General features: G+C 39.0%; 2 protein-coding genes across 2 annotated transcripts in view; both read right to left on the reverse strand.

Annotated features, from left to right (window-relative positions):
* The window catches only part of LOC136833481 (proclotting enzyme-like), a 162,728-nt gene that overhangs the window by 40,549 nt on the left and 96,935 nt on the right, over positions 1–25,244 (reverse strand). Inside the window, exons 5-6 of the mRNA XM_067095697.1 lie at positions 6,247–6,436; positions 5,636–5,753 (exon numbers count right to left, since the gene is read on the reverse strand). Coding sequence (XP_066951798.1) covers positions 5,636–5,753; positions 6,247–6,436 — 308 coding nt within the window. The remainder of the gene's footprint in view (positions 1–5,635; positions 5,754–6,246; positions 6,437–25,244) is intronic.
* On the reverse strand, positions 11,550–14,010 carry LOC136833480 (uncharacterized protein F54H12.2-like). Its single transcript, XM_067095696.1, has one exon. It carries the CDS (start codon positions 13,873–13,875, stop codon positions 12,523–12,525), a length of 1,353 nt encoding a protein of 450 aa, XP_066951797.1. The 5' UTR covers positions 13,876–14,010; the 3' UTR covers positions 11,550–12,522.

The raw sequence follows: 25,244 nt of genomic DNA on the forward strand, positions 1-25,244 counted from the left end.
AAAGTACGATGTTTAGCCCAGAGCAGAGCAGAGCAGAGCAGAGCAGAGCAGAGCATGGTCTAAGAAAGAGGTCTGTTCACGCGCAGGTGGAAATAGCTACACCTACGTCACGCGGAGAGTGGGTAGACAGAGCGAGACTCAAAAGGATATGTATATAAACCAAAAGATTCTAATTCTAATAACGGGATTTATCTAATATTTTTGTAAAAATGTGATTAAGCAAAATGGAATACTAGTTTGATTTTTTAGAATGCACTGAAAGGGCAATAAAACATTTGTCATTCATAGAATACTGAACTAGGCTATAAAATCAAGAAGATAATTAAGAAACAACTTTATAGTTGAAAAATAAAATTCATTATACAGCTTATTATCACATAACCAATGGTAAATGATAAATAGTTGGACATTGCAATTATATATATGCATTACATCAATTTTCTGAGAACCCTTAGTTCCATTAAATTATTTTGTTAGTTTAGACAATTTGCATTTTTCAGTGCGCAGTTTTTTTCATATTTTGGTTCAGGATCCGCACTCTAAAGAAAGTTCAATATCAAACAAAAATTGTTACAACAAATAGTGGTAGAACTATAAAGTTCGTGATTTCACCAACTCCCGGCCGGTAGACACGTCATTTCTGTAATGTTGAATATTTCCAGCTGATATTCAGAAGAAAAGAAGAAAAAAGTTATCAGTGGTGACTTACTTTCAAATGAAAACCATTTATCCATTACCTGGAGGGTTAGGTCTAATCTCTTAATTGGTGGAATCCGGTCAACTGCAATTATATTATTTACTGGGCAAAGAACAAAGGAAATATTGCCCGGGTGCTGTAAAAATATTAACTAGGTGAACCATTTACTCACCAAAGAGAACTTTGGCATTTTAATCGCCTAGCCTAAAGTTCATAATTAGTGGCATGCGGCCAATTGCAATAATGTTATTTACTGGGAAAAGAAACAGACGAAGTATTGCCCAGGTGCTACGCAAACATTAACGAGGTAAAAAAAATTTTTCGCCAAAGGAAATTCTGGTATTTTGAATCTCTGGCCCAAAGTTCATGATTGGTGGCATACGGTTAACTGAAATTGTTATTTATTGGGCAAAGAAACGGACGAAGTATTGCCCAGGTGCTGTCAAAAGGTTAACTAAGTCGTCAGTTATTCACCAAATGGAACTTTGGTGTTTCTTTTCCCCGACCCAGAGTTCTAGTTTTGCAATTATCTTTTAAGTTCGAAAACATAAAAATTTCCTAAGCCACGTTAATGATGTTTGTTAGCTTTATAGGAATTAGTTGTAATCTTCAGACGTTTAATTGTATAGAAAATAGATAAATAAGTACTTTGGTAATGATCACAAATTTATTAACATCTCCCCTTCCCTAGTACACCACCCAAAATCTAAAGAGAAACTCGTGACAAATCATTTGCAAACTTTTATTATTACTAGCAATAGTAAGCATAGTAAATATTATGTGGCAAATATGTCATACTGTAATATATTCAACTATATGAACTGACTTGTTATGAACAGTTAACTTTACTTGAACAGAATACCGCTGCACTTACTCTTTCCTTTTATAACACAGAAAATCCAAATAAGGAAATCGTGGCATCTAATCATTTATAACATTTGGTTATAAATGGTAAACACAGTAACTATTAAGTAGCAAACATTTTTCATATTGTAATATTAAGAATATAAACTGAATCATTCAGAACCATCGACTTTACTTCAAAAGAATACCAAATGTTAAACTTGTCATTTATAACATTTAGTTATAAATGGCAAACACAGTAACTATTAAGTAGCAAATATTTTTCACATTGTAATATTAAGAATATAAACTGATTCATTCAGAACCATCGACTTTACTTCAAAAGAATACCAAATGTTAAACTTGTCCTCTGATGCAGGAAGATGCATTGTTGGTATTGCATCACTCTTTAATTGTACAAGATGTCTTGGTATTGAGATTCCAAGTATTTCATATTTAAGGTTCTTGCATAATCATTTGATTTAAAATGCAAGCTAGAAATCCTCGAAGAATCAGCATTAAATTTGTTTTTTCTCTTGCACAGATGAATACATTTCTCTCGTAGTTCTTCAGTTTTAGGAAATTTATGAAAAGTAAGATCAGTATTTCGATCTGAATTGGAGTTGCATCCATACAGTGCACAAATATTCAGCATAGTTCTGCAATGATTGGGATTGTTGAAATTGGTATTTGTTATCAGATTCTAACAATCATTTAATTTTAACCCTACTTGAGCGCCTCCATAATGCCATGTTTATTCTCATGTATTGGCACAGTTTTATAGGAATGGTTTTTAGCCTTCTTACTAATCTAAGGCTCGTTTATCTGACTCATTTCGGCACTGATGACCTTTCCTGCTAAAGCGTCAGTATTCTTTTATGTCAGTCAGTGAATCACAAAGTTTAAAAAAGGGGAGATATGAGTGGTTCCGAATGAACTTATTATTAAAGTTGAACTGATGGTTGGAGAAGTTATCTTTCTTAGGAATGACTAAAAGAGAAAATATTTCCAAGAGGAGCAGGAAGGATATATGAAAGAGAGAGAGACCCTTTACCTGCTGGCACAAAAAGAAAATGCCACAAGGCCTTTATCTATTTATATCATTTTATCTGAATGTCAAAAACTTTACAACTTTTAGAGTTTATACACATTCTCTTGATAACTTATCTGCCAACTGCACTTGGAAAAAGACAATGAATATGTACATATTCAAGGAGAGTGACATGCACTTTGATGAAAGTATCGGGAAGAGTAGAATGGAAAATGTAAAGCCTCTAAATCATCACAGGAACGCCCTGCCGGCAGCACCCGCAAGTGAGTGAACGCTGAGCTACAGGTGGCTGGCAGTCTCTCCAGCCCACAGCATCTACTGTAAGGGTTACGAAAGGTGCAACAAAAGCAAATGCCTCCTCCAACTCGCTTGTCAAAAACAACGGAGGAATAAATTTATGTTATTATGGAGATTTAACATTTGTTTCCTGCTCCTAACTTTTTCTTAGTTTTTTGTGCGCATCCTTGATTATATTGATTATGTTCTCTTGACCTACTAACACTGGAATATCATTCATTAATATGCCTACTGTAAATAAGGTCGTCTTTCCAGCTTGCTGTTCATTTTTTTGGTGGTCCTTCTAATACTTAAGACAATTTCAGTTCGTTCCGTTCGAATCAATAACTTTCATCGTTTTTTTCAATTTTATAACTTTTCTTCATTTCTCACCACACTATATTTTTGTTCAAGAAAGATTGGTATGGGCCCATATTAAAAGTGAATAAGAGTTTTTTCTTATCGAAATAAAATGGTAGGCTAAGCATGATCATTTCAATTTGTTTGCTGATAGTAATTAAGAATTTGTAAAAATAACTTAGGTAGCTCAATTCTGTTTTTTTTTTTTTACTTTACAAGAATATTATCCCCTACTAAGGGGATTCAAAGCCGATGAAACACAGTTTTCGGGAACATCTTATCAAAGCATCGGATAAAAGTGAAGGTTGGCAAGTGTATATTTTATAACCCTACCTAATTTTGGCAAGTATTATTTAGTACCTAAGTTCAATAGTTCCGGTACTTATCAGAGTAAAAGTGCCATTTCCTATGCCCGAGCCATCAAAATCGCAGGTAAGGGTTTTGAACACCATGTGACGTTAACCTATGATGTCATGAGGCTCCACCCACAGTGAAGTGAAGTTTTCATATGGGGAAAACGTCTCTTCACTGTGACTCTGCCCACTTGCCAATGACATATTCACTAATTGATATTAGCAAGGCCAAGAGGAAGAGAAGGTTTCCTCACTTCCCCCAAATCCCCCATGTAGGAGGAGCTTTTTGTGCCTCATTGCGCCAGTAGGTGAATTGACGTAATGAGCAGGTACCTCTAAGATACGTCATCGCATACGTAGTTACCCCGAGTGGGAGGCGACTCCACCCAATTGGTTAACCTTGTCTCTCTTGGCCTTGGGTATTAGTACCCATCCTAGGCTTCAGCGATATCAATGATGGCGAGCAGGATTTGTCTTCGTCCCCTTGATTGCATTATCATTCTCAATAATTTTATTATTATTATTATTATTATTATTATTATTATTATTATTATTATTATTATTATTATTATTATTATTATTATTATTATGTGGAGGTTTCATCGCAACTTCCACAGCAGTTGTTAGCTTGGAATTCTCCCATTTTCTTGATATTCGTACTGTTTCTACTTTACAAATAATTCACTGTATGTAATTCATCCACATAATGAACCACTCTATGGCTCATTTGTTAGATCTACATCTATTCAGGGTGGAATACAAAAAGACAAAACGTTTTGTTTTAACTCAGGTTTCGACGCTATAGCCTTCTATTTGCAGCAAGTCAGGAGCGGTCACTGAAGTAGAATTCCAATGAAAAGCAATGGTACCTCATTTCCCTCAACTGTCAGAGGTGTAAAGGTCAACGCCATTGTTTTATTTCAGTTAATTTAACCCACTGCTATTTTTCTTTTTCTTTTTTTATCTGTATCATACAGCACCCTAAACAGCGCTCGTGTACTCGCTGCAAATAACAGGTAACGGTAGGAGTCCGCTGCAAATAACAGGTAACGGTAGGTAAAGTAAGTATAGCTTAGTTTTACCAGACCACTGAGCTGATTAACAGCTCTCCTAGGGCTGATTAGACTTATTTTAAATTGGTTAACAGGTATTGTGGAATCCGAACCACATTATGGCGAGAAATTAATTTCTATCACCAGATTCATGAGGGAATCGAAGATTCTATTATTTACCTACTTAATATCAATCAAATGTAACACGACTTATATTGGTATGCATGGAAAGGAAAATACATTGGAATCAGTTTGAATGAGGAACATATTGTTATAATCTCTGTTTTAATAAATATATTTTAGATATACAAATAAAACTTCTACCACTATACATATTTTATTTACAAAATGTCTTCATCGCCACTCTCGAGGAAGAGGTCATCATCCCCGATCTCATCGTCGCTAGCGATGTCAGTAGTGATGACATGACTGGTTTTACGCTCTCGCTCTCATGGATATTGTCTAACAGCTCCTACCCACACTTCCGGGGTGGCCAAGTAACTACGAGTATTACCAACTATAGACATAATTACCTATTCCCGCTATACTAAATCTTGCCACGGGTTTTCTTGCTTGTATACAAAGTCGCAAGCCGTAGCACAAATGCAGTCTTGCAACCACGGGAACAACTCCATATCCTGCTGGCCATTATCGAATTTGTTGAAGCATAGACTGCTTAAGTAGTCTTTCGCCGCCTACCTGTTCTTGGATCCTTGGCTGCGATTTTCTCGGTTCCGGCATCGGCCACTTCATTTTACTCTATAAATATCAAAACTATCGAACTTGCTGTAGGTACTAGAAAATACTTGCAAAAATTAGGTAGGGTTATAAAATATACACTTGCCAACTTTCACCTTTATCCGACGCTTTGATAAAAAGTTGTTGCCGAAAAACCGTGTTTCATCGACTCTGAATCCCTTAGTAGTTCCACTTCAACCCTTCTTGAAGTCTCCTTTACAAAAACAAAAACTTCATGGTCAGTAAAATTTCAGGCAATACATACCGAGTATGAATCGTATTGAGGGTGAATCCTAATTGTGTGGGCAATGAATCCGGTGGTCGGAACCTCGTCATTGGTGGCGATATTGTGATCACCCAAAAACAAGGCAACTGACTCATAGCTGCAAGAAGAAAGATTTATTTATATAGGAGATAATTCTCTAATAAAAATCTAATTGCAATTTATTTTCAAATATGTTGATATATTGCCGATGAAGTCTTCGCTCCACAAGAAGGTAGAAATGTGACTTTGTTAAACATTTGTAGACTGAATGTTTTTTTTTTTTTTATTTCATAAGATTAGTCTTGATGTGGCGGAATCTTTTGCACTTAACTGTAATTAACTACGGTTAACGATTTTTCCAAATGTGCATAAAATTTTACAGGTTTCTATTGGTTATAACCCAAGAAAAGTAATTTTTTTTTTTTTTTTTAACAAACGGAATTCATAGCCTTGATAAACCTGACTTTACTTTTTGCACACAGTTTCAGTGACAGAACTGTTATTGCTACACAAAACCATTACATTTAGACTTCTTTTCTAAATATAAACAAATTTATGAAGCTGATAGCATTTCACTCCTTTTTCCAGTGCTGATGATCCCAAGCGCTTACTTTAGGCCATGGAAGCAGTGGGCTGCAGACAGGACCCACTTCCTCTTGATAAGGGAGCCCCCGCAGATTGCATGACCCCCCAACTTGAGTGTTATGAATACTAAAACCATCCACGGATATTCTCCTATTTTCGCTTCCTGTCCACCTACTATCCGAGATTCGACAGTTGCTGCACTAATACCACAGGCTGCTGTGAAGCAGAAGTTAATCAAATAAGCAAATACATACTTACAGTGATATATATATATATATATATATATATATATATATATATATATATATATATATATATATATATATATATATATATATATATATATATATATATATCTATATATATATATATATATATATATATATATATATATATATATATATATATATATATACAAACATCTCAGGTTGAAGAGGTAAAGGCATGTATGTCTCTCACAAGATCAAGTTTATTATGCCAACGTTTCACATCACGTGATGCATCCTCAAGTCTGGAAAATTACAGATTATAAATACTTAAAACGTCACTTATGCAACGGGGGAAACGTCTTTGAAAATTTTAAACATTTACAAATACAAAAATTAAAACAAGAACTTGAAAGGAACACCTACCAAGGCAAGAGCTAAAAAGTGACTAAAAAGACGGAGAAAATAAACATAGAAAAGAAACCTATAACGAACGTGGAGAGTAAACAAACAGGCAATTATGCTATAAATAGTTGTGTGGACGACGATTGGGTGTTTAGTGTTGGCACACTAGTTTTTATAAGAAGCGACTCTAACACCACCAACTCATCGTCCTTACGGGCAGATCCAATAATTTTAAAATCATTTATATCCAAGCGGGTACCACAAATCTTAGAATGGTTCCGAACATTGGATAGTTCGGGATTGGACAATGTGCAACCCGTCCTGAAGCTGACACCTTGGTGGGAGCAGAAACGGACCTTGAGAAGCCTCCTAGTACATCCAGCGTAGGTTCCCAGACTACATCTGGGACAGGTATATTTATAAATAATGTTGGGTGTCAAGGAAGGGCTCAGTCTGTCCTTCACTCTGAAAAAAGGAGGTATATTTAGAGGATTTCGTGGGATCAACTTCAGATTTACAGCTGGCAATTCATGACGAATTAAATTCATACATTTCTTTTTAAAACTTTTATCATGAAGGAAAGGGAACTTAGCATAAATTATATAATTTGGGAACGGTATACATGGGAATATGTTGTTTCATTTTTGCGGTTAGGAGCTTATTAAGTACTCGATGGAAATAGTGGGATGGAAAACAATTGTTGGGGAAAAAATTAACCAAGAACTCTACTTCTTTATGAAAGGCTGGCCAGCTGGAAGTCAGAAAATACGCCCTGTGGAGGAGGTAGAGAGAGAATTCAACTTAAAATTTAAATTACATCAGCTATAAAAATTGGTGCCCAACCCTGTAAAAATATTTTCCCTATGAATGCTGGTTTGAAACCCATTATTTTCCTTGGTGATGCGTAAATCTAGAAGTGATAAGAAGTTACGAGTTTCTTTCTCAACAGTAAACCTAATATTAGTGGAGCAGGTAACTACGGTACAAAAATTAGGGAAAAGTGCAAATGGTGATACAAGCATGAAACTTGGCTCAACTATTTTTCTTGTCCCTTGGTCTCATTATCAACCTCCGGCCACACAAAATTTTGTCATTTTCCAAGATGGCCGACAGGTTTTCAAAATGGCGCCCTGTGGATATTTGAATATTGGTATTTAATTGATTAATCACATTCAAATCCCTAAGTCATTCCCAGTTTATATTAAAATATTAAAACAAGCCTTTATATATGTAGATACATCATTTCTCTGCATAGAAATATCCAAGATGGCTGTCACTATATCAAAAATGTCTGCCAAAATGCCAAAAATTGGTATTTGAGCTCATATATGAGGCTAAAGGTCGGGTATTACATGGATTTGGGGTAACTTCAGCCTGATCAGTTCATTTTTTGTAGATTAGAAATCAATTAATCCCCAGTTAATTAATTTTCTTCCTCGTTTAGAAAAAAAATGGGTAATAAGCTTAATGTAAAAGTTTAATAGTGTAGTGTCAGTGTACTACTAGGGCACACTGGTTGACACTATAGCTGTGAAACTCAGCATGGGGTTCAGTGCCAGCTAATGGCAGAGATTTGTAATTAGTTTCCCAAATGCTGTTTAGCTAGCCCCACTTCAAAGTTAAACAGCTGCACCTGAATTGACAGGATGTGCCAGCGAGGGAGAGCCGAGCCAAGGAAGATGGACTTTAGTCTTCTAGATGGTGTACAGATCACACAGGAATTAAATAGCATTGGATGAGTGATCCTGCTAGGGGTAGGATTATGACATATCTGAGCCTAGTTGTATCCCATACCAGAGAGTGTATTTATGTTATATAGGTGGTAAAAGGATAAACCCTCGGCCTATAGAACAAAAGCAATGGCAGGACAATCTTGGAAGTCAACGTCTTTCCTGAAGGGAGATAGTGCGACTAAATGGAAGCTTTGTTGCTTGTGTCAAAAGGACACACGTGAAAGACTAGTTGATGCATCTGGTGCTGGCTATGTTACCCTTGCTACAAACATTCCTGAATTCTGTAAGTTAAATGCAATGCCTATACCATTTCATCCCAAAAGGCTTGATGAAGGTGATGGAATTCTGCAGTCCTTTGAAAATAACAAAGCAACATATCATGAATCATGTATGCTGACGTTCAAAACAAGAAAACTAGAAAGGAAAAGGAAGTCACTGTGTAAGACAAAAGAAGAAGATGATGCCCCATCAGCAAAATTCACACGTAGTAGCCAGAAGGCAGATGAAGAAGATGCAGAAGAATCTAAGACTGAGAAAGAAGGAATATGCTTTATTTGTGACCAACCAGCACCAATCAAAGATTTAAGATTGGCCATGACATTGCCTTTACATGAAAAGCTGCAACGAAGTGCCACCAATCTACTAAATGAGAAACTTCTGGCCAAGCTTAGTGTTGGAGATAATGTTTCTCAGGACCATATGTATCACCCATCTTGTCTGACAGGTGTGTACAACAGGGAAAGGGCCTGGATAAATTCACAGAAAATTGGAGATGATTATGTGCAGTACAGACAAGAGGCATGTGCCCATGCTTTTGCTGAGCTTGGGCTGTAGATAAGAGGCAAGCGGTTGACTACAGATGGGTGCTGCTATTTTACAATGGTAGAACTTTATGATTTGTACAACCAAAGACTGGAACAGCTAAATGTTGATGCTTCCTTTGTGCACCGAACATGGTTAAAAGAACAGATACTTGCCCGCATCCCAGAACTGGAGGACTTTAAAAAGGGAAGAGAAATTTGGTTTGCCTACAAAAGGAAAATAGGAGAAGCCCTAGCCACAGCATGTGACTACAATGATGCACTAATCTTGGCCAAAGCAGCTAAGATATTGAGGAAACAGATGCTTGAACATGAGATAGAATTTCATGGAACCTTAACAACAGACACTAGAAGAGAACCTGTGCCACCAAGTTTGTTGGAATTTGTAAATGTCCTACAAAATGGTGGCGATATAAAATCCCAACTTAAATATGGAACATCATCTACTGATCTAGCTTTAGCACAACTTTTGCACTTCAACTGTCGAAAGAATCCAGCATCTTCAACATTCTCCAGACATTCCAAGTCAAGAGAACCTCCGTTTCCAATATATATTGGTCTCCTGGTCTTTGCAAAAACCAGGAAGTGTCAATTAATTGATACATTCCATCACCATGGAATCAGCATCAGCTATGATAGGGTTCTGGAATTGACTAAAGTGTTAGGAGAAGCAGTTGTAACAAGGGCTGTGGAGGAAGAAGTAGTTTGTCCCACTACACTAAGAAAAGGGCTCTTTACAACTTGTGCTGCTGACAATTTGGACCATAATCCAAGTGCCACAACTGCACAAACATCCTTCCATGGGACAGGCATATCTTTGTTTCAGCATCCAAGCTCTGATGAAAAGGGTGAGGACAGAAACTTGGCCCAAATCATCCAAAGTGGAACAAAGTAAATAAAAAGTACCTTCTCTTCCTGAATATTACACAAATGTACCTCCTGCTCACTTTAAACATGAGAATCCCCTCCCTTCATCGAATGGAAGTGCAGGACACCAACAGGTTGTGCTTTCAAAGCATCTTTCTCTCAAGTATGAATGGCTTGAGAAAGTCAGTCTGTCGGACAGGAGTGAAAATGCTGTGTCCATATCTTGGGCAGCACATCACGCTTCTCAGAAGCAACAGGCCCCATTTGAAATAAGCTTGTCATCAATGTTGTCTCTTTATCAAGAGGCAGCTCATTCAGTTGCAATGATAAAACATGCCATAGATATTGCAAGAGCAACCACACAGTTTCTCAATCCTGACCAAACCCCAGTTCTAGCAGTTGATCAGCCACTATTTGCAATTACTAAGCAAATCCAATGGGATTGGCCATTGCAAGTAGGGGAAAAGGTGCCATTTGGTGTCCTGGCATCCTGAACATTTGGCGTCCTCAAGAAAGGGTGTCATTTGGCGTTCTCAATTAATTATTATTATTATTATTTTATTATTATTATTATTATTATTATTATTTTTTTATTTTTAATTTTTTCCTGAAGAAAATAACATGCAATTTTATTTTATATTTTTTGAAGAAAATAACATGCATATATAAAAAAATTATGTAGTACATTAGGGAAAAGGTCCCCGAACTGATGTGAGAGAGGCCCACTGAGTGACTCATCAACTGCCGCATGACTGATGAGTTGAATCAATATAAACTATCTGTTATTAATCCCACTTTATCGATAAGAGCCTGATTAGCAGGAGGAGACACCTTGCCGAACTGATCTGAATTGATATTAGAGAGACCCACTGCGTGACTCAACAACAGCTGTGTGACTGATAAGAGCTGAACCGTTATAAACTAACTGTTATTAATCCCACTCTATCGATAAGAGTCTGATTAGGTATCCGCTGCTGATATGATTTAGACCCACTGCGTGACTCATGAACAGGTGTATCACTGATAAGAGTTGAAGCATTATAAACTATCTGTTATTAATCCCACTCTATCGATAAGAGTCTGATTAGGTATCTGCTACTGATATGATTTAGACCCACTGCGTGACTCATGAACAGCTGTATGACTTCATACGGACATTACAATGTACAGCTCTCTGAGATATACAGCTCTAACTCTCCACCCGATTGTTAAAAGTCACACGTTTTAACACGCTCTCGATTACGCTCACTGTCAGTGTCACTTAACCTATGTATGGGATAATAAAAAGCGATTCTACCTATCCACTCATTTTATTAGATAAAGCGGTATACATTAACAAGTACATGAATCTGGGGGTTCTCCTGACACACATTCCAATACAATACCACCACGAGTTGTTATAACCAACCTTAAACCTCTAAATAATTTTACAATAAATAACCATAGGCTTCCAAATCTAGTATGTCGTACAGCCTGACTTTCCTCCCCCTCCCCCTTCTTCTCCCCCTCTTCCGTTAGTGTTCTGCATAGAAGAACTCGTCTTCCTCCTCCTCCTCCTCCTCCTCCTCCTCCTTGACCATTCATCCTAAGGAAGAAAAATAAAATGTCTTAGAAAAACCGAACGTCCCCAAAATTAATTATGTGATGTATATTAGCAACGTTTTTTAAAAATGGAATTAATCATTACCTTTTATTTAAAGAACACATGCATTCCTTGTATGTAAGAGCTCGTTTAACGCCCGAACTCCAGTGTGAACACCGCACCCTCTTGAAAAATTTGAAATAGTATTCCGTCACCCACCTGTCATTACTTTTCAAACGACTCGGGGAGAAGACGACACTCATTAACGACAAAACCGATTTTAACCCTCTATGACTCGTACAGTGAACGAAGAAAACGCAGTAAAGACCACACTTGTAAGAATTATCGGGCTGTATCTGCCTTACGGACTGGCGAAGGGTAAAATCCGAATGCGCATCGAGAAAAGATGAGAAGCTACCCGAATAAATTTGCGGGTTTATACAGTAACTGTCAAAAAAGTAGATTGTATCCCTAGGTGAACAGTCTATATAAAAACACACCCAATGTCCGACAAGGTCAATACTAGAAGTTGAAGGTAGAGTATTAGATATAAAAACTAGAGGTTTAATTCTATTCGCAGGTATTTTAAACGCACCAACTTCATCCGAAGCGAACACACCTAAATATTTAATAAGACTCCCTAGCGAACCCTGTAAAACTGTCTCGATTTCTTTCGTATCCATCACACCTAGCCTCTAACATCGCACTGAATGACTCTATCCGAATCAATGGTTAAAATACCTTTTGTGTCACCGAACAGTAAAATCATGCAAGGGTGTGGTGCGACCGTGCCCAGCTTTATGGATATTCTCAAACTGGCTGAAATCTCAACGGGCATGGAATCTTCCACCTCTTCCGTAACAAAGCTGAAACAATAGATGGCTCTCCCATTTTTAAAACTATTATAGGTTATGAGGTTATCATGTCCCCCTCCTATCGACTTTTGAGTCTCGTAATACAATTGTGTGATAGCATTAGGAAAATTACAGTTGATGTGATACACCGTATTCCCATTAACTGTGATGTGCACATTATTCAAGTCATAAGCTCCGAAATATAAACTATTGGCCGCGTAATTCCCCGAAAATGTTTGCATGCTTATCATGGCCAGTGTAATCTTTTCAGGTATACAGGTATTGAAAGGTTGATCTATTAAAATGGAATCCTCGTTCTGCCCTATAACATACGTTTTATATAAAGTCTTATCAAATATATATTGTATCAGGTTAACTGCTAGAGCGGTGTTTAAAGTGGACATGGCGTTATAATGAGGGGTAACCCGATCAATCCACAACTTGGCCTTTTCTATATTCAGATCATTTAAGTGTCCGTCTGTGTGTGCACCCATCACCCAGTTGTTATTCGCCATTTCGAGTCTTATTCTCAAATCCACGGAATCCAGCAAATACATGTCTATACTCGCCAGATCTATAAGGAGTGGAAAGTACGTGTGAATTCCCCCCGCCTTAATGGAGCTCATCATCCGAGATTCCCACCTACTCAGCTGTCCGAAAGAAGCAGCGGTATAGGTCCGTGTAACACCGTGCGTAACGTTAAAGTCATCGTGGAAAAACCCACTTATACCAACAGTCGGTAGTGCGCTGGTTTTAACGCTCTTGAGCATTTTTATGTATGATTGATAGTTAAAAACAGGACACGATTCCACCAACTTTTCATTCAAGAAAACAGAGACGGATTTAAAAAGCGTATTACTTATACCATTAACCAGTGCAATATGTACATCGTCTGCTAGCCGCACACCGGCCCTGGCCACTGTAATGTATAATTCCAAAGCTATACTCGATAAATCCAAGAAGGAACCGGTAATACCATTAATACGAAACTCGATATAACTGTCTGTCAGGATTCGATTTACTGAATTGTTACTCGGTGTGAAATCCAACCTTTCCTTCGAATTAATCGAGCTTTCTATAATCCTACGTCTGTTCACATTCGGGAACAATTCTGAGATACCCGCGATATAGGAGGAGACAGGAACCTTGTTTCCCGTCCCAGGCACGTTAGGAACAATGCCCGCCATTCCTGAAAAAAAAAATGCAAGAGGAGAGAGAATGTGTGCATGCACGCCAACGGGCAAAAGGTTAATGAATTAAAGAAGATCATACACATCCTTGTTATATTTACTTCTCGATTTAACCCTTCGATTCGTCATTCTCTTCTTCTTCTTATTCTTCTTATTCCCTCTCCTCGCGGCTGAGCTAGCGAGTGTACGACGTACTCCACCTCCCACCTTTTTCCTGGCGACCCTCCCACTTCCATTTAAAATTCGTCGGCCCGTGCTTTTGAGAGCTGTCACTCCATGTCTTTTTAAAGATTCCCGCAAAGGCAACTGATCATTCACTACATCGGAAAGCACCGACCTGCCAAACTCTTTAACAGAAGGTTTAGCAACATTCAACAAAAAAGGGAGTACCCTACGTGCAATGCCGGCAATTGCCGAAAATACACCCCGCCCCTCCTATGACTCGGATAGAAAACTGAAATGTCTTCTAAACCCCCTCCCTTCCTTAAAGGTTCGGACAGGAATAATGTTTTAAATTCCACCTCAGAGGGTGGAGCGAAGACAACCCTCATACCTGTTAACTAAAAAAAAAAAAAAACTTTCAATCTCCTCCCCTGTTTTTGTTAAGCAGAGCGCGCGTTTGAACGTTCCTAATTACGCGAGGTTGCGAAAGTAAATAATGAAAAACACTGAAAAGAAGGTGTTTTTATACGTACCTCTCTATCTGGGTCTTATATGAAGCACGCAGGTGACACTCGAACCGTTGTTGAAATGGATACGCCTCCCATTCTGGTCCGTGATAACGATCGAAATCTGTTCCAGGATGTTCGTGTTCAATGCTTTGTATACCGTATTGTGTATCCCCTTCCCTTTACCACTCTCTAATGTGAAACAATCCAATATATTTACTAGTTCACCTCCAAAAACAGTCGGTTGAACGATATCTGTGTACACGTACATATAATCTACACCACAATTATCGGGTAAGGAATCGTCAGAGAGGTGCACATTCAATGCCTCGAGGCCGTAAACTTCGTACGCTGTATTATTTTTAAAACCTAACAACCTGGCAGCTTTATCGCTGAATTTGACAGTCACACTTCTAATATCCCCCGCCTTAATGTTCCTCCTTCTAACGTGAGGGATGATAACTCTCCTGCTGTCTTCATCCCAACTGAATATATCATTGCTGTTGAAAACGTTTTTGTATTCAGTGTCAAAATAGACTTTTAAATGTTCAAAAACATCTTTGTTAAGCGTCCTCACCAACCTTTTCATATCCCCCGCTAACATAGCTGTCGTTGGTCTATAGCTATAGGCATGCTTATCATTTTTACCACGATCAGTAACAAAGTAGAGGGTGAATTCTTCATCTCTCGATAATACAGCGTAATAAACGCCTGGAAACATGATCGAAGTGAGACCTACTTCATATTCGCTACCATTCGGCAGGAATATAGGAGTGGGTAACCTATTCACAAACCCTGATGGGGAGTTATTTTCATACTTGTCCAGGCTGCCGAGACTGCTCGCATATATAATGTGTTCGCCTGCCATACTGATAATGTACTGCGCACAATTTCCTTCATCTAGGTCTTATATGAAGGGTGCATGACACAGTTTTACCTGTAATAAACTTGACGTCTTCCCCCTTCTGATTCGTTACATCAATCGCGATGTAATCCACCGCATTCACGGTTATAGGTTTATAAACAGCATTATGTACACCTCTACTCGGTGCACATTCCAACGTGAAACAATCCAGGATGTTTACAGTTTTATCACCCAGCGATGAAGGTTGAATAATGTTGGAATATAAGTACACACAGTCAATACTGTGATCGTCGAGATAAGAAATTCTGGAGAGATGATTTCTCATTGCCCCTGAACCATAAATCGCGTATGTCAATTCTGTGTTAAACCCTAATACTCGCGCTGCTCTAACACTAAACTTTACAGTGACTGAAACAATTCCTTCTACTTTCGCCACCTCGGCATTCACGTATGTGAGACTCATCCGCTTCAAATCATCGTTCCATGAAAATAATCCTTCCCTTCGCATAACACCTCGAATGTATGCACCGTAAAATGTTTCTAACAGTTCTGTAACGTCCGTATTGAGTGCTCTGGTCAATCTATTCATATCTCCCGCTAATAATCCAACGCAACGGCAGGAACCATACGTGAAACCATACGAGCGAGGTGTCAAACCCTGATTTAAGGTTGCTTTAAAATGAATTGTGAAATCTCTATCTTCAGGTGTCAATCAATAGTGTAATTCTATATCTTCTTTATTTGCATTACTAAATTTAAATCCTAGGTTTAATATCTACTTTTTAAGAAAATCAGGAACATTTTAATGTAAAACCATAACATTATTCATGGTGCCTCCTTCCCAAATCGAACTATGTTTTAAAAGTGTTTTTGTTTTTAATGATTGATGAAATCTCTATCTATCACTCCCCTGGTGTGACAGATGATTCAATTGTTCTGTTTGGACCAGTTACGGATCTTCTCTTGGACTGTTGTTCGCAGGTCCTCTTGTCACCTGCGACTCGAGTGTTTTTTCAAATTCATTTGAGCCGCAATGGGTCCTTCATATGAGATAGGTACTCTGTCATTCCATTTAACTGCTTTCTGTAACGTCTCTGATCATGCTGATGCTCGTGAAACGATCTGTAAGGAGGCTGACACCAGGTAAAACTAAATCCTTGTTTTCATAATCACCTTCCCCCTTTGTGTGGATGCTTTAAAATGATTTTCTCCTCCGCTGCCTCCACTGATGTGAGAGAAACTATATTGCGGTTGGATTATTTGAGTACATATATATATCTGTGACTTTATAACGTCACCTGACGGGTCATTGTAGATAAGGTATCATTTAGCTTTGTGGTAATAGGTAGGGATTATAACTGGTCTGGCCAGCAAATGTGTTGACAAACAAGTTATGTATTATTAATTGTCATTTCCTCCTCATTATTTATCTTTGAAGGGTTTAGTTTTCTTAGTTTTAGGGAATCCATGTAAGGACGGTGAAATTTGTCCTTCCTGGTTGTCATAGGTTTTAAATATTGATTATATCCCACAAGTTGTTGATTTAAATCTTAATTTATTAAGTATTAAATATTGTTGAGTTTTTCAGTGTTTGACCACTGACCTTTAGTATTCATTTGGGAGTATTAATTAAGAACTTGCATAACACCCATTTCATATTCCACCTCTTTTGATAGAGTTATGGGAGTGGACAATTTGTTTGTAAATTTACAGGGCTGGTTTTCAGGAAATAAATCCAGACACAACCCACTATTCACATATACAATGTAATCGCTACACATGTTGAATGTGCAATGCTGGTAATACACACGATTGCATACATATATATACCTCACAACATAGAATGGATGAATAAAAAATTATGTATAAAATAAAAAAAACTGTTTTATTATACAAATTGTTGGAACATACATACATACAGACATACACATATTAAAATACACATATTAAATTACAGACTTTGGTAATCATTTTTACATTGGTGTGTCACACAGCTTGCCACGTTGAACGCCAAAGTTTAATTTCTCCGCGTTCACAATTTCCAAACATTTCAGTTTGGAAGAGACATCCATGTTTTGTTCAACCCCAAACATAATTTCTCCACGTCCATTATTTCCAAACGTTTCAATTTGGATGATGCGTCTTTCAACTTCACATCGTCCGCACACCTCTCTTCAAGGTGTGATAAAACAATTTCCGTGATAGCTATGCAAGTGACTTTTCCGTGTCGTTTCATCTCCTCACCAAAGGAGACAATCGCAGGCAGGTAATGGTTTAACCAATCACAGTTCACGCGACCACTTAGTCCTATCCCCGCAGCAAATAGAATATATTTCACATCTTCACGCGACGCTTTCATTAACTGCGATTTCAAACTCTTCAATGATGCGTAGAAGTGATTGTATCTCATTTCTCTCGTGTCGTTTCGCAACCTTTCTGCATGGTCTTCATCCTTGGAATACATTATACTCGTTTTGGCGAATTCGTTCTCTTCCACAGAAGCGCCAATTCCATATTGGGTTAACAACGTAGCAATGACGGGTAGGTCGGGTTCTTCCGCATCGAGTGTATTCTCCCCCTCGGGCACTCTCAAAACGGCGGTACCTTCTATCCCGCGGTGGCGGAATGCAGCGTAACTCGTCCCAGCTCTGTTGTAACGGAGACCTGCAACGTCGGCGTAGGGGTAAACTCTCACAATGTCTTGAGCAATGCCATAATTCCGGCACGTTACACAGTTAGTAGCTATAACCAGGCAACACTCCTTCTTCTTGAACTTGGTCTCGGATAATCTCCCGAAAACCAACTTGCAAGGTGACGAAGCCATCTCTGAACTGTGAAAATTGGAAGGGTGTACACGTTAACGCTACACGAGCTGGAATACTAATGCCTCCATAAACTCCTTCAATTTTCCACACCCCTTCGTCTTCCCCTCTGTGATTCATCACACTAGGCTCCGCCCCCACCCTCTTGATTGAACAGGTTTATCTCCGAGCCCACCCCCATGATCGAACATGATTGAACGGGTCTTAAACCTCGCGATAAGGGAAGGATTTGCCGCAGATAATTTGTGATATGCGTCAGAACAGTCACTCACTCGTGAAAAAGTTTATCGCTGCTGCTGCGGGATTGAACACGTTAATTTCTTGACTCATCAATATGGTTGCCACACGTTCACCTTTTTCTTCGCCACCTTGTTTTTCATTATTCTCCTCTCCTCCTCCTCCTCCTCCTCCTCCTCCCCTCCTTTCCTAGGTGAATTGAGCCATGCTTCTATCTGTTTTTTTATAGCTGAGTTTCTCACCATCTGATCTCTAATACCACCCCGTTCAATTATATAGTTATAACTGGGTACATTGTTATCATCCGTCTTCTTATTCGCTTGAAATTCTCTTGCCACATCTAAAATGTTATATCCCATAAGCGGGATATAACCTGAATTTTGCAAGTGGTTAACCAAGGCAGTCACATATGGTATTTGATGATCTTTGAATAATATAGGAATAATACCAGTCAGGTCAGGATTAACTCTTTTGCGGGTAACTCCGCAGTTGAGCACATTTAAAATTAGCTGTTCTCCTTCTTCACACGATCGTCCTCGACAGGAGGTATAGGAGGTGGAGGTGTAACTGTTTTGGCATTTGCTGGAAAATTCACATTTCTCTGCACGTTAAGAGGAATGGGTGTGACACCCGCCCCCGCATTAACCCACCTCCCCCCCTCCTCCTCCTCCCCACCAGCGCCGTCTTCGCCGTCGGCATTGATGTTAACGTTATTACTATGGTTATTAACATTATTGCTGTTGACGCATGTTTCCCGACCTTTTGTCAACCTCTCATATGTGATAGCTGGTACAACGTAGAATTCCTTCATTTTGTTTTAATTTTCTTTTTATTTTTTTTTTTTTTTATTTTAAAAAAGACTGCCTATCAAACTAGCCGCTAAAGGAAGTAATACGGACAGAATGGCGCCGCCTTTGCGACTCTTCAATATTTTTTCTTCTTCGTTAATGACGTAGATTTCAGGGATATTTGACGGATCTCTCTCTTACACCTTCCGAGTTTTTTAATAAATGTTTTTTCTCTGGTCAGATTACCACGAAGAAAATTTCTGAAAATTTCAGATATGGTGGCGATAAATGCTTTGCTTAATGTTGGAATTACTCTACTCCTCTCGGAGGGGGATAAACGAGAGATGAATAAAATAAAATCTTTGTTTTTACGTATTAAAACCTCCTTTTTACAACTCATGTCCGCACAATTTGCGATTCGTCAACCCACGAATTAAATTGTGCAGGATAACCCTTCCAATTGACATAATACTGCGTTTTGCTGCCTCTCCTCCTCCTGTCTAAGATGGTGATGTCATAGGTTTCGGGTAATTCGGTAGGTATTAATTCTTCTCTGTAGAATGTGCCTTTTATTTCTTCTCCCGCTAAATCTTCTAAGATGTAAACTGTGGGATTTTGCAGAGTGACGAGCTTCTTGATTTTAAAAATTTCTAGAGTGTTTTGAACAGTATACCCCCTCCTGAAAACTGCGTTCCGGTTTTCGTCAGCTATACGTACGGTGTCTCCAACGTTCAAGGATGAAGTGACGCGATTCGTTGTGGGAAAAGCGTTTTTATACATTCTCGAGAATTGATTTTTAATGTCCGCTTTGCTTCTCATAGCGTGCACCTCCTCGGGTGTGCGCCCCTGCCCCAAACTCTTGTGCGGTGAGTTGTTATAACTGTTAACTATGTCTCGCAGAACATCGATATATTTCAACGTGTTGTTGTGTGTGAGGTATCTGTATATGCGGTTTTTAATAGTTCTTATCACCCTTTCAGCTATAGAAGCTTTAATTTCCGGCGAATAGATGCTATATAACAATACATTTTTACTTTTCAGATAATTCCTTACATGCCGGTTAATAAATTCCCTACCCTCATCACTGTTCAGGCGAGACAGACCTGAAAAATCTGTAGATTCTATAATCGTTTTTAGCGCATTGCACACAGTAAGGCCATCCCTCTTTTTCAAGGGGAGAATGCGTAAAAACCTCGAAAATTGATCAATGAAAATTAGGAGATATTTATAACCTTCATTGTGTCGAGCCAGTTTCGACATGTCCGCCAAATCCGTGCTGGCCGCTGCTCGAGGTTTAGTTGATATGATTTTCCTTCTAAGGAAACGTTTGCACGTGCTCTTGTGCAAGGTATATGAAGGTTGACTCTTTAAAAAATTAACGACGTCTAGTCACGTTTTTGTCTACCTTCCTCACTGCTTTGAGTAGTGCATTCACACTACTGAAACATGATGGTTGTGTCACATTGCCATATAAATCCCTAAGCAGTCATAACTGTTCTTCAGTCATATTTGTACGCGACTTGATATTCGGTCTCCGAGAATATTCGTTCTGAGCTGCAACAATTCAGGTGTTGACGGTGCGAAGTCTACTAATATATAACCGTATCGGTTATGCGTTAAAGCTTTTTTGTATATGTCAGAAAACTCCACACCTCTCCGCCGACCGAACAATTGCCTGCCCAAAGTTCCAGTTTGACCAATGTCACGATTCTTCATGAGGATGTAATGGGAGCAATTGAGACTGATGCTCCCACTGAATTTACCCGAGTGGAACACGTTCTGGGTTATGAAGATCACCGATATATTCGAATGCCGTCCGCCGGTGAATGCTTGGGTCACAAATTTATTGTCGCTAGCTTCGAGAAAACAATCATCAAGTACAAATAACAGTCCTTTACTACCACCCTCCACTCCTCTTTCCGTGTAATCGAAAGGGTTCAATATCTCTTTGGATACTTTTAATTTGGTGCTTATGGTGTGATGACTTTCCAGAGGGTGTTCACTCACCCCGCAATATAAAATACAGTGAAAGTTAGCCTCATACATTTCTATTATGTTTTGACACAACACAGATTTGCCACTATTGCTGAAACCTGCTATGATAATCCGCGCAGGAACAGCGAAAAGGTTTAAGATTTCTCCTTGGAAAGGACCAGTTTCCATGTTTAAAGTTCAAGGTGTACTGAGAGGATGCGATGATCTGCGTGTTGTTATATATTAAGGTGAAGGTTGTAGAGAAAAATGAAGGTTGTAGAGAAAATTAATTTTAATAAATAACGTTTTTTATTGACATATGTATATATTACAGGGCATATACATGTGTATATTTTTTAGCTGGTGATGGTCATATACAAGCGAGCATTTGTTTTTTTATTCACAGAGTGAGTGATGCTAATACTCTGACTATAAAACATATTTACATTATTTGAAAATTACATATATATATATATATATATATATATATATATATATATATATATATATATATATATATATATATATATATATATATATATATATGTGTGTGTATATACAAACAAGGCATTTAGGCTGAGTGAGTCGTGTATACTCTTACTATGGTACATATTTACATTAATTGAAAAACTGTACATTCTTCTCACATGCGTCTATTAAAGCTCAGCCGTCTTTTCTTGGCAGGTGGGAAGGGCATCAGCTTAGCCCATGCAGGTTGCAACAGCTGCTGCTGCTGCCGCTGTTGCTGCTGCTGCTGCTGTTGCTCATCCACCAATTTGCTGTCCACTCTCTGTCTTTTAGAACAATCTTTTATCCGGGGGTACTGAAGCACCAGAGTAAAGGGTTGTACATCGGGAATTCTGGATGTACTTGGCATAGGTGGAGGGAAGGGCGGCGATGGTGCTTGAGGTAATGTGTCATCATCTTCGCTAATGGCTTCCTCTAACTCGCTCGCTGCAATCTGTGGATGTCCGTAAGCGAAAGATTTAAATGGAGTGAGGTAATATCTCTTGTCCTCTAAAGAACATAGAGCTACCTTTCTCTGCAGGGTGTGACACGTTGTTCCCCGCATCATCTGCAAATTGTGCACTGTAGTGTGCGTAATCTCATTATTTTTTATTACATCCAAGTATAGACTATGACTAATGGTTTTTTGCCTGCAACTTTGAATCCCCTTTAAAGTATTGCACCAACTGTTTTGTGTTTCATAAGAATACACTTTAGGTTTAACACCGATGAATTCTCTGATGAGTTCAGCTCCTGTTTCGACTTACACAAGTCCGAGTTTTCCCTGGCGCGAACTGTCATACGCTGTGTGAGTTTTAGGGAAGTTACTCAAATCCAAATGGGGTTTGAGCACATCCTTCAATTTGCGTGTGAGATCGCCCATTTCCAGGGAGAAAATCAAACTGTCGGTGTCAGTGTACAGAAGCTTAACTCTCCCACCATACAGTTTTTGAAGAACATCGTAGCAGAACTTGTACATCATGTCCTTTGCCAGAGCCAGTATGCTGAATCTGATATAGATTGGGGATTCAGCTTTGACAGTCTCCTTGCAGTGATTCACAATGTACCGATATTCCTCCAACCTCTCAAAAGATTTGTATGTATGCTTAGACACATTTCTAAGCAGCGATTTTGATGGTGTTCCTCTTGTCAGGGTCCGTTTCTTTTGCTCTCCTCTCTGCATTCTCAGTGATGTATTCCCTCAAATAATATTCCTGCTTGAACTTGTAACGTTTCCTTATCCTCTCCACTTCCAACCCTAGTCTTATCAGCGTTTGTAAAAGAGGAAGACAGATCAGATGGTTGCACATTGGCAAATGTGTACCCACCAGTTTGACATTCTTCTTAGGCAGCTTCACATTGAATTTTTCCAATAGACTTTTAGTGTATGGGGAGAGGTGTTGGAAAGTCACGTTCATATGGTGCAGGGCCAGAGGGAAGTCATCAGTCTGGAGGGCGACATTGTCTCTAACCTTCTTGGTATCGAGGAGGATGAAGTAACTGTATTCCCCCTGTGAATTGATGCTCGTGATATCGCTGGTGATAAAACTCTCAAGTTCGGTGGGGGAGAGCTCTATTACTTCATCCAGAGGCATTTTATATCTGCTCATGACTGTGGGATAAAGACTAGTGAAATCAACATATAATATATATGATTGTTTGTCACCCGTTTTAAAATTAGGATTTAACTCGGGATTGTTGGCTATGGCAATGTCTTTGGACTAGACTGCAGAAACCACCTCTAATGTTGTTGGAAATCAACTGGTAAGTTTCCCCGTCAGAAATTAGGGGGAGGTACGTTCGTGAAGAGTGAAGAAATGCATCTAGAGAGAGAGAGGTAGAGGTTAAATAATAGATCAGGTCTAATCCAAATTGCACGTAAGCGGCATTCCTCCAAGCTGAGTAAACATTGCACAATAATCCCACATCCATAACCAAATATAAAATGGTATAATCAAGCAGATTAGTACACCTTGCAGCCTTCCACACTTTGCAGACGTGCTCGTATCCTTCGTCGGGTATGCTTTCCCCCATCAGTGAGGAATTGAAATGCACTTTAAGAGGGACACCCGTTTTTTTCAACACATTGAAACCTGTGACATAATCATAGGGGTAATACTGTTTACCCGTACTTAAAACCAGTTCTGTGCACTCGTCAGGATGTTTGGATAACATCCGATGTGTGATTTCCAGTGACCCCTTCTGTTTAATATGGCTCGAAGCAAGACTGGATAGCGATCCTCTTATTATGTTCAAACTATCCATCAATCGGATGTTACCCGTTTTCAGTGCATAAAATGCACCCCCATCGCGTTCCAAAATTTCAAAGTTGTGTTTGGAGGATGCTTCTTTCAATTATGCACTAAAACGGGCAGGGATCTTTCAACTTGTTTCGCATTTAATTTCCTCTCACATAACCTGGCCCAGTCTCTCGCAATTTTATCGAGAAAATCGTCGACACACTGTTCACCTACACCTGCTCTGTGTACGCAGTATTCGCCCCTTCTGCCATCGACGATGACGTAGCAATAGGCGTACGCTTTCTACTTCAAAACGATTCTCGGGTTTTCATCTTCTTCTTCCGGCTGTCTGTTGTACGCCTCAAAATCTAAGAAGGCGATGTGTGAGCTTTTATTCAGCGCTTTCACTTTGGTGAACTGTTTAAACTGGCCAGGTTCAGGGTATGGAATGGTGGTTCGGGTTGTACATCTTTGGGTGTGAGCGTCGCGAATGGCTGGAGTTTTGAAGAGAGTGAGGCAATTGTAACACACACCCGCTGCATGGTCACGCCTACCTGATTTCAAACAGTGGAAAGTATCTACAAAGGTTGGCAAATCCTTGATGAGGGCGACATGGTCATCAGTGATCAACAGTAGAGGAACCAGCCAGGAACACGATTTATTGGCCCCCTTTCTGGCGAGATGCACTGTCCAGTGTTTTTTCTGTCCCTTTCCCATGACCACTTCACTCATTTTATATACATAAATATTAAGGTTGTTATCCTTCTCTAACGTTTTGAAGGTATCACTGTTCACAGGTATGTCGGGCGTGTGTTTAATGGTGAAGCGTTTCAAGTTTATTTGTCTTTTCACATCTCGGGTGAGGTTGCAGTTAGGATCATCATTTCCCTCGAGTATGCTGTACGCTTCTAACGCTGTAATGACACAGATGTACCCCGAATTGATGTTAACGATTTGTCCACCGCCCCTAACCCCTGCAGGATACTCTCGAAAATTGGCCATGTTCACCAATTCTCACCGGGAGATCTTGACCTGTACACTGCGCAATGATGTGATGCGCCAACCTGAACCTTCACTCAAGTTTAGTCTATCTTCCAGATTGCTCGCCACATATTCAATAGCCTTGTCTATCACATCGAGCGCAGTGTCCACCAATGTTAACACTGGTAGGTTATTAATGTAAAAAGTACCAGTTTCACGAGTGGCACTGGCACCCGTCATTCTCTCTCTGCCGATGACAATGCACAAGTATAGCATGGCGCTAT

This window comes from Macrobrachium rosenbergii, chromosome 51 (assembly GCF_040412425.1).
Source record: "Macrobrachium rosenbergii isolate ZJJX-2024 chromosome 51, ASM4041242v1, whole genome shotgun sequence".
NCBI lineage: Eukaryota > Metazoa > Arthropoda > Malacostraca > Decapoda > Palaemonidae > Macrobrachium > Macrobrachium rosenbergii.

Bases quoted from the DNA above. Each gene is read 5' to 3' on its own strand.
- LOC136833480 (XM_067095696.1), bottom strand. From the start codon at position 13,875: ATGGCGGGCATTGTTCCTAACGTGCCTGGGACGGGAAACAAGGTTCCT.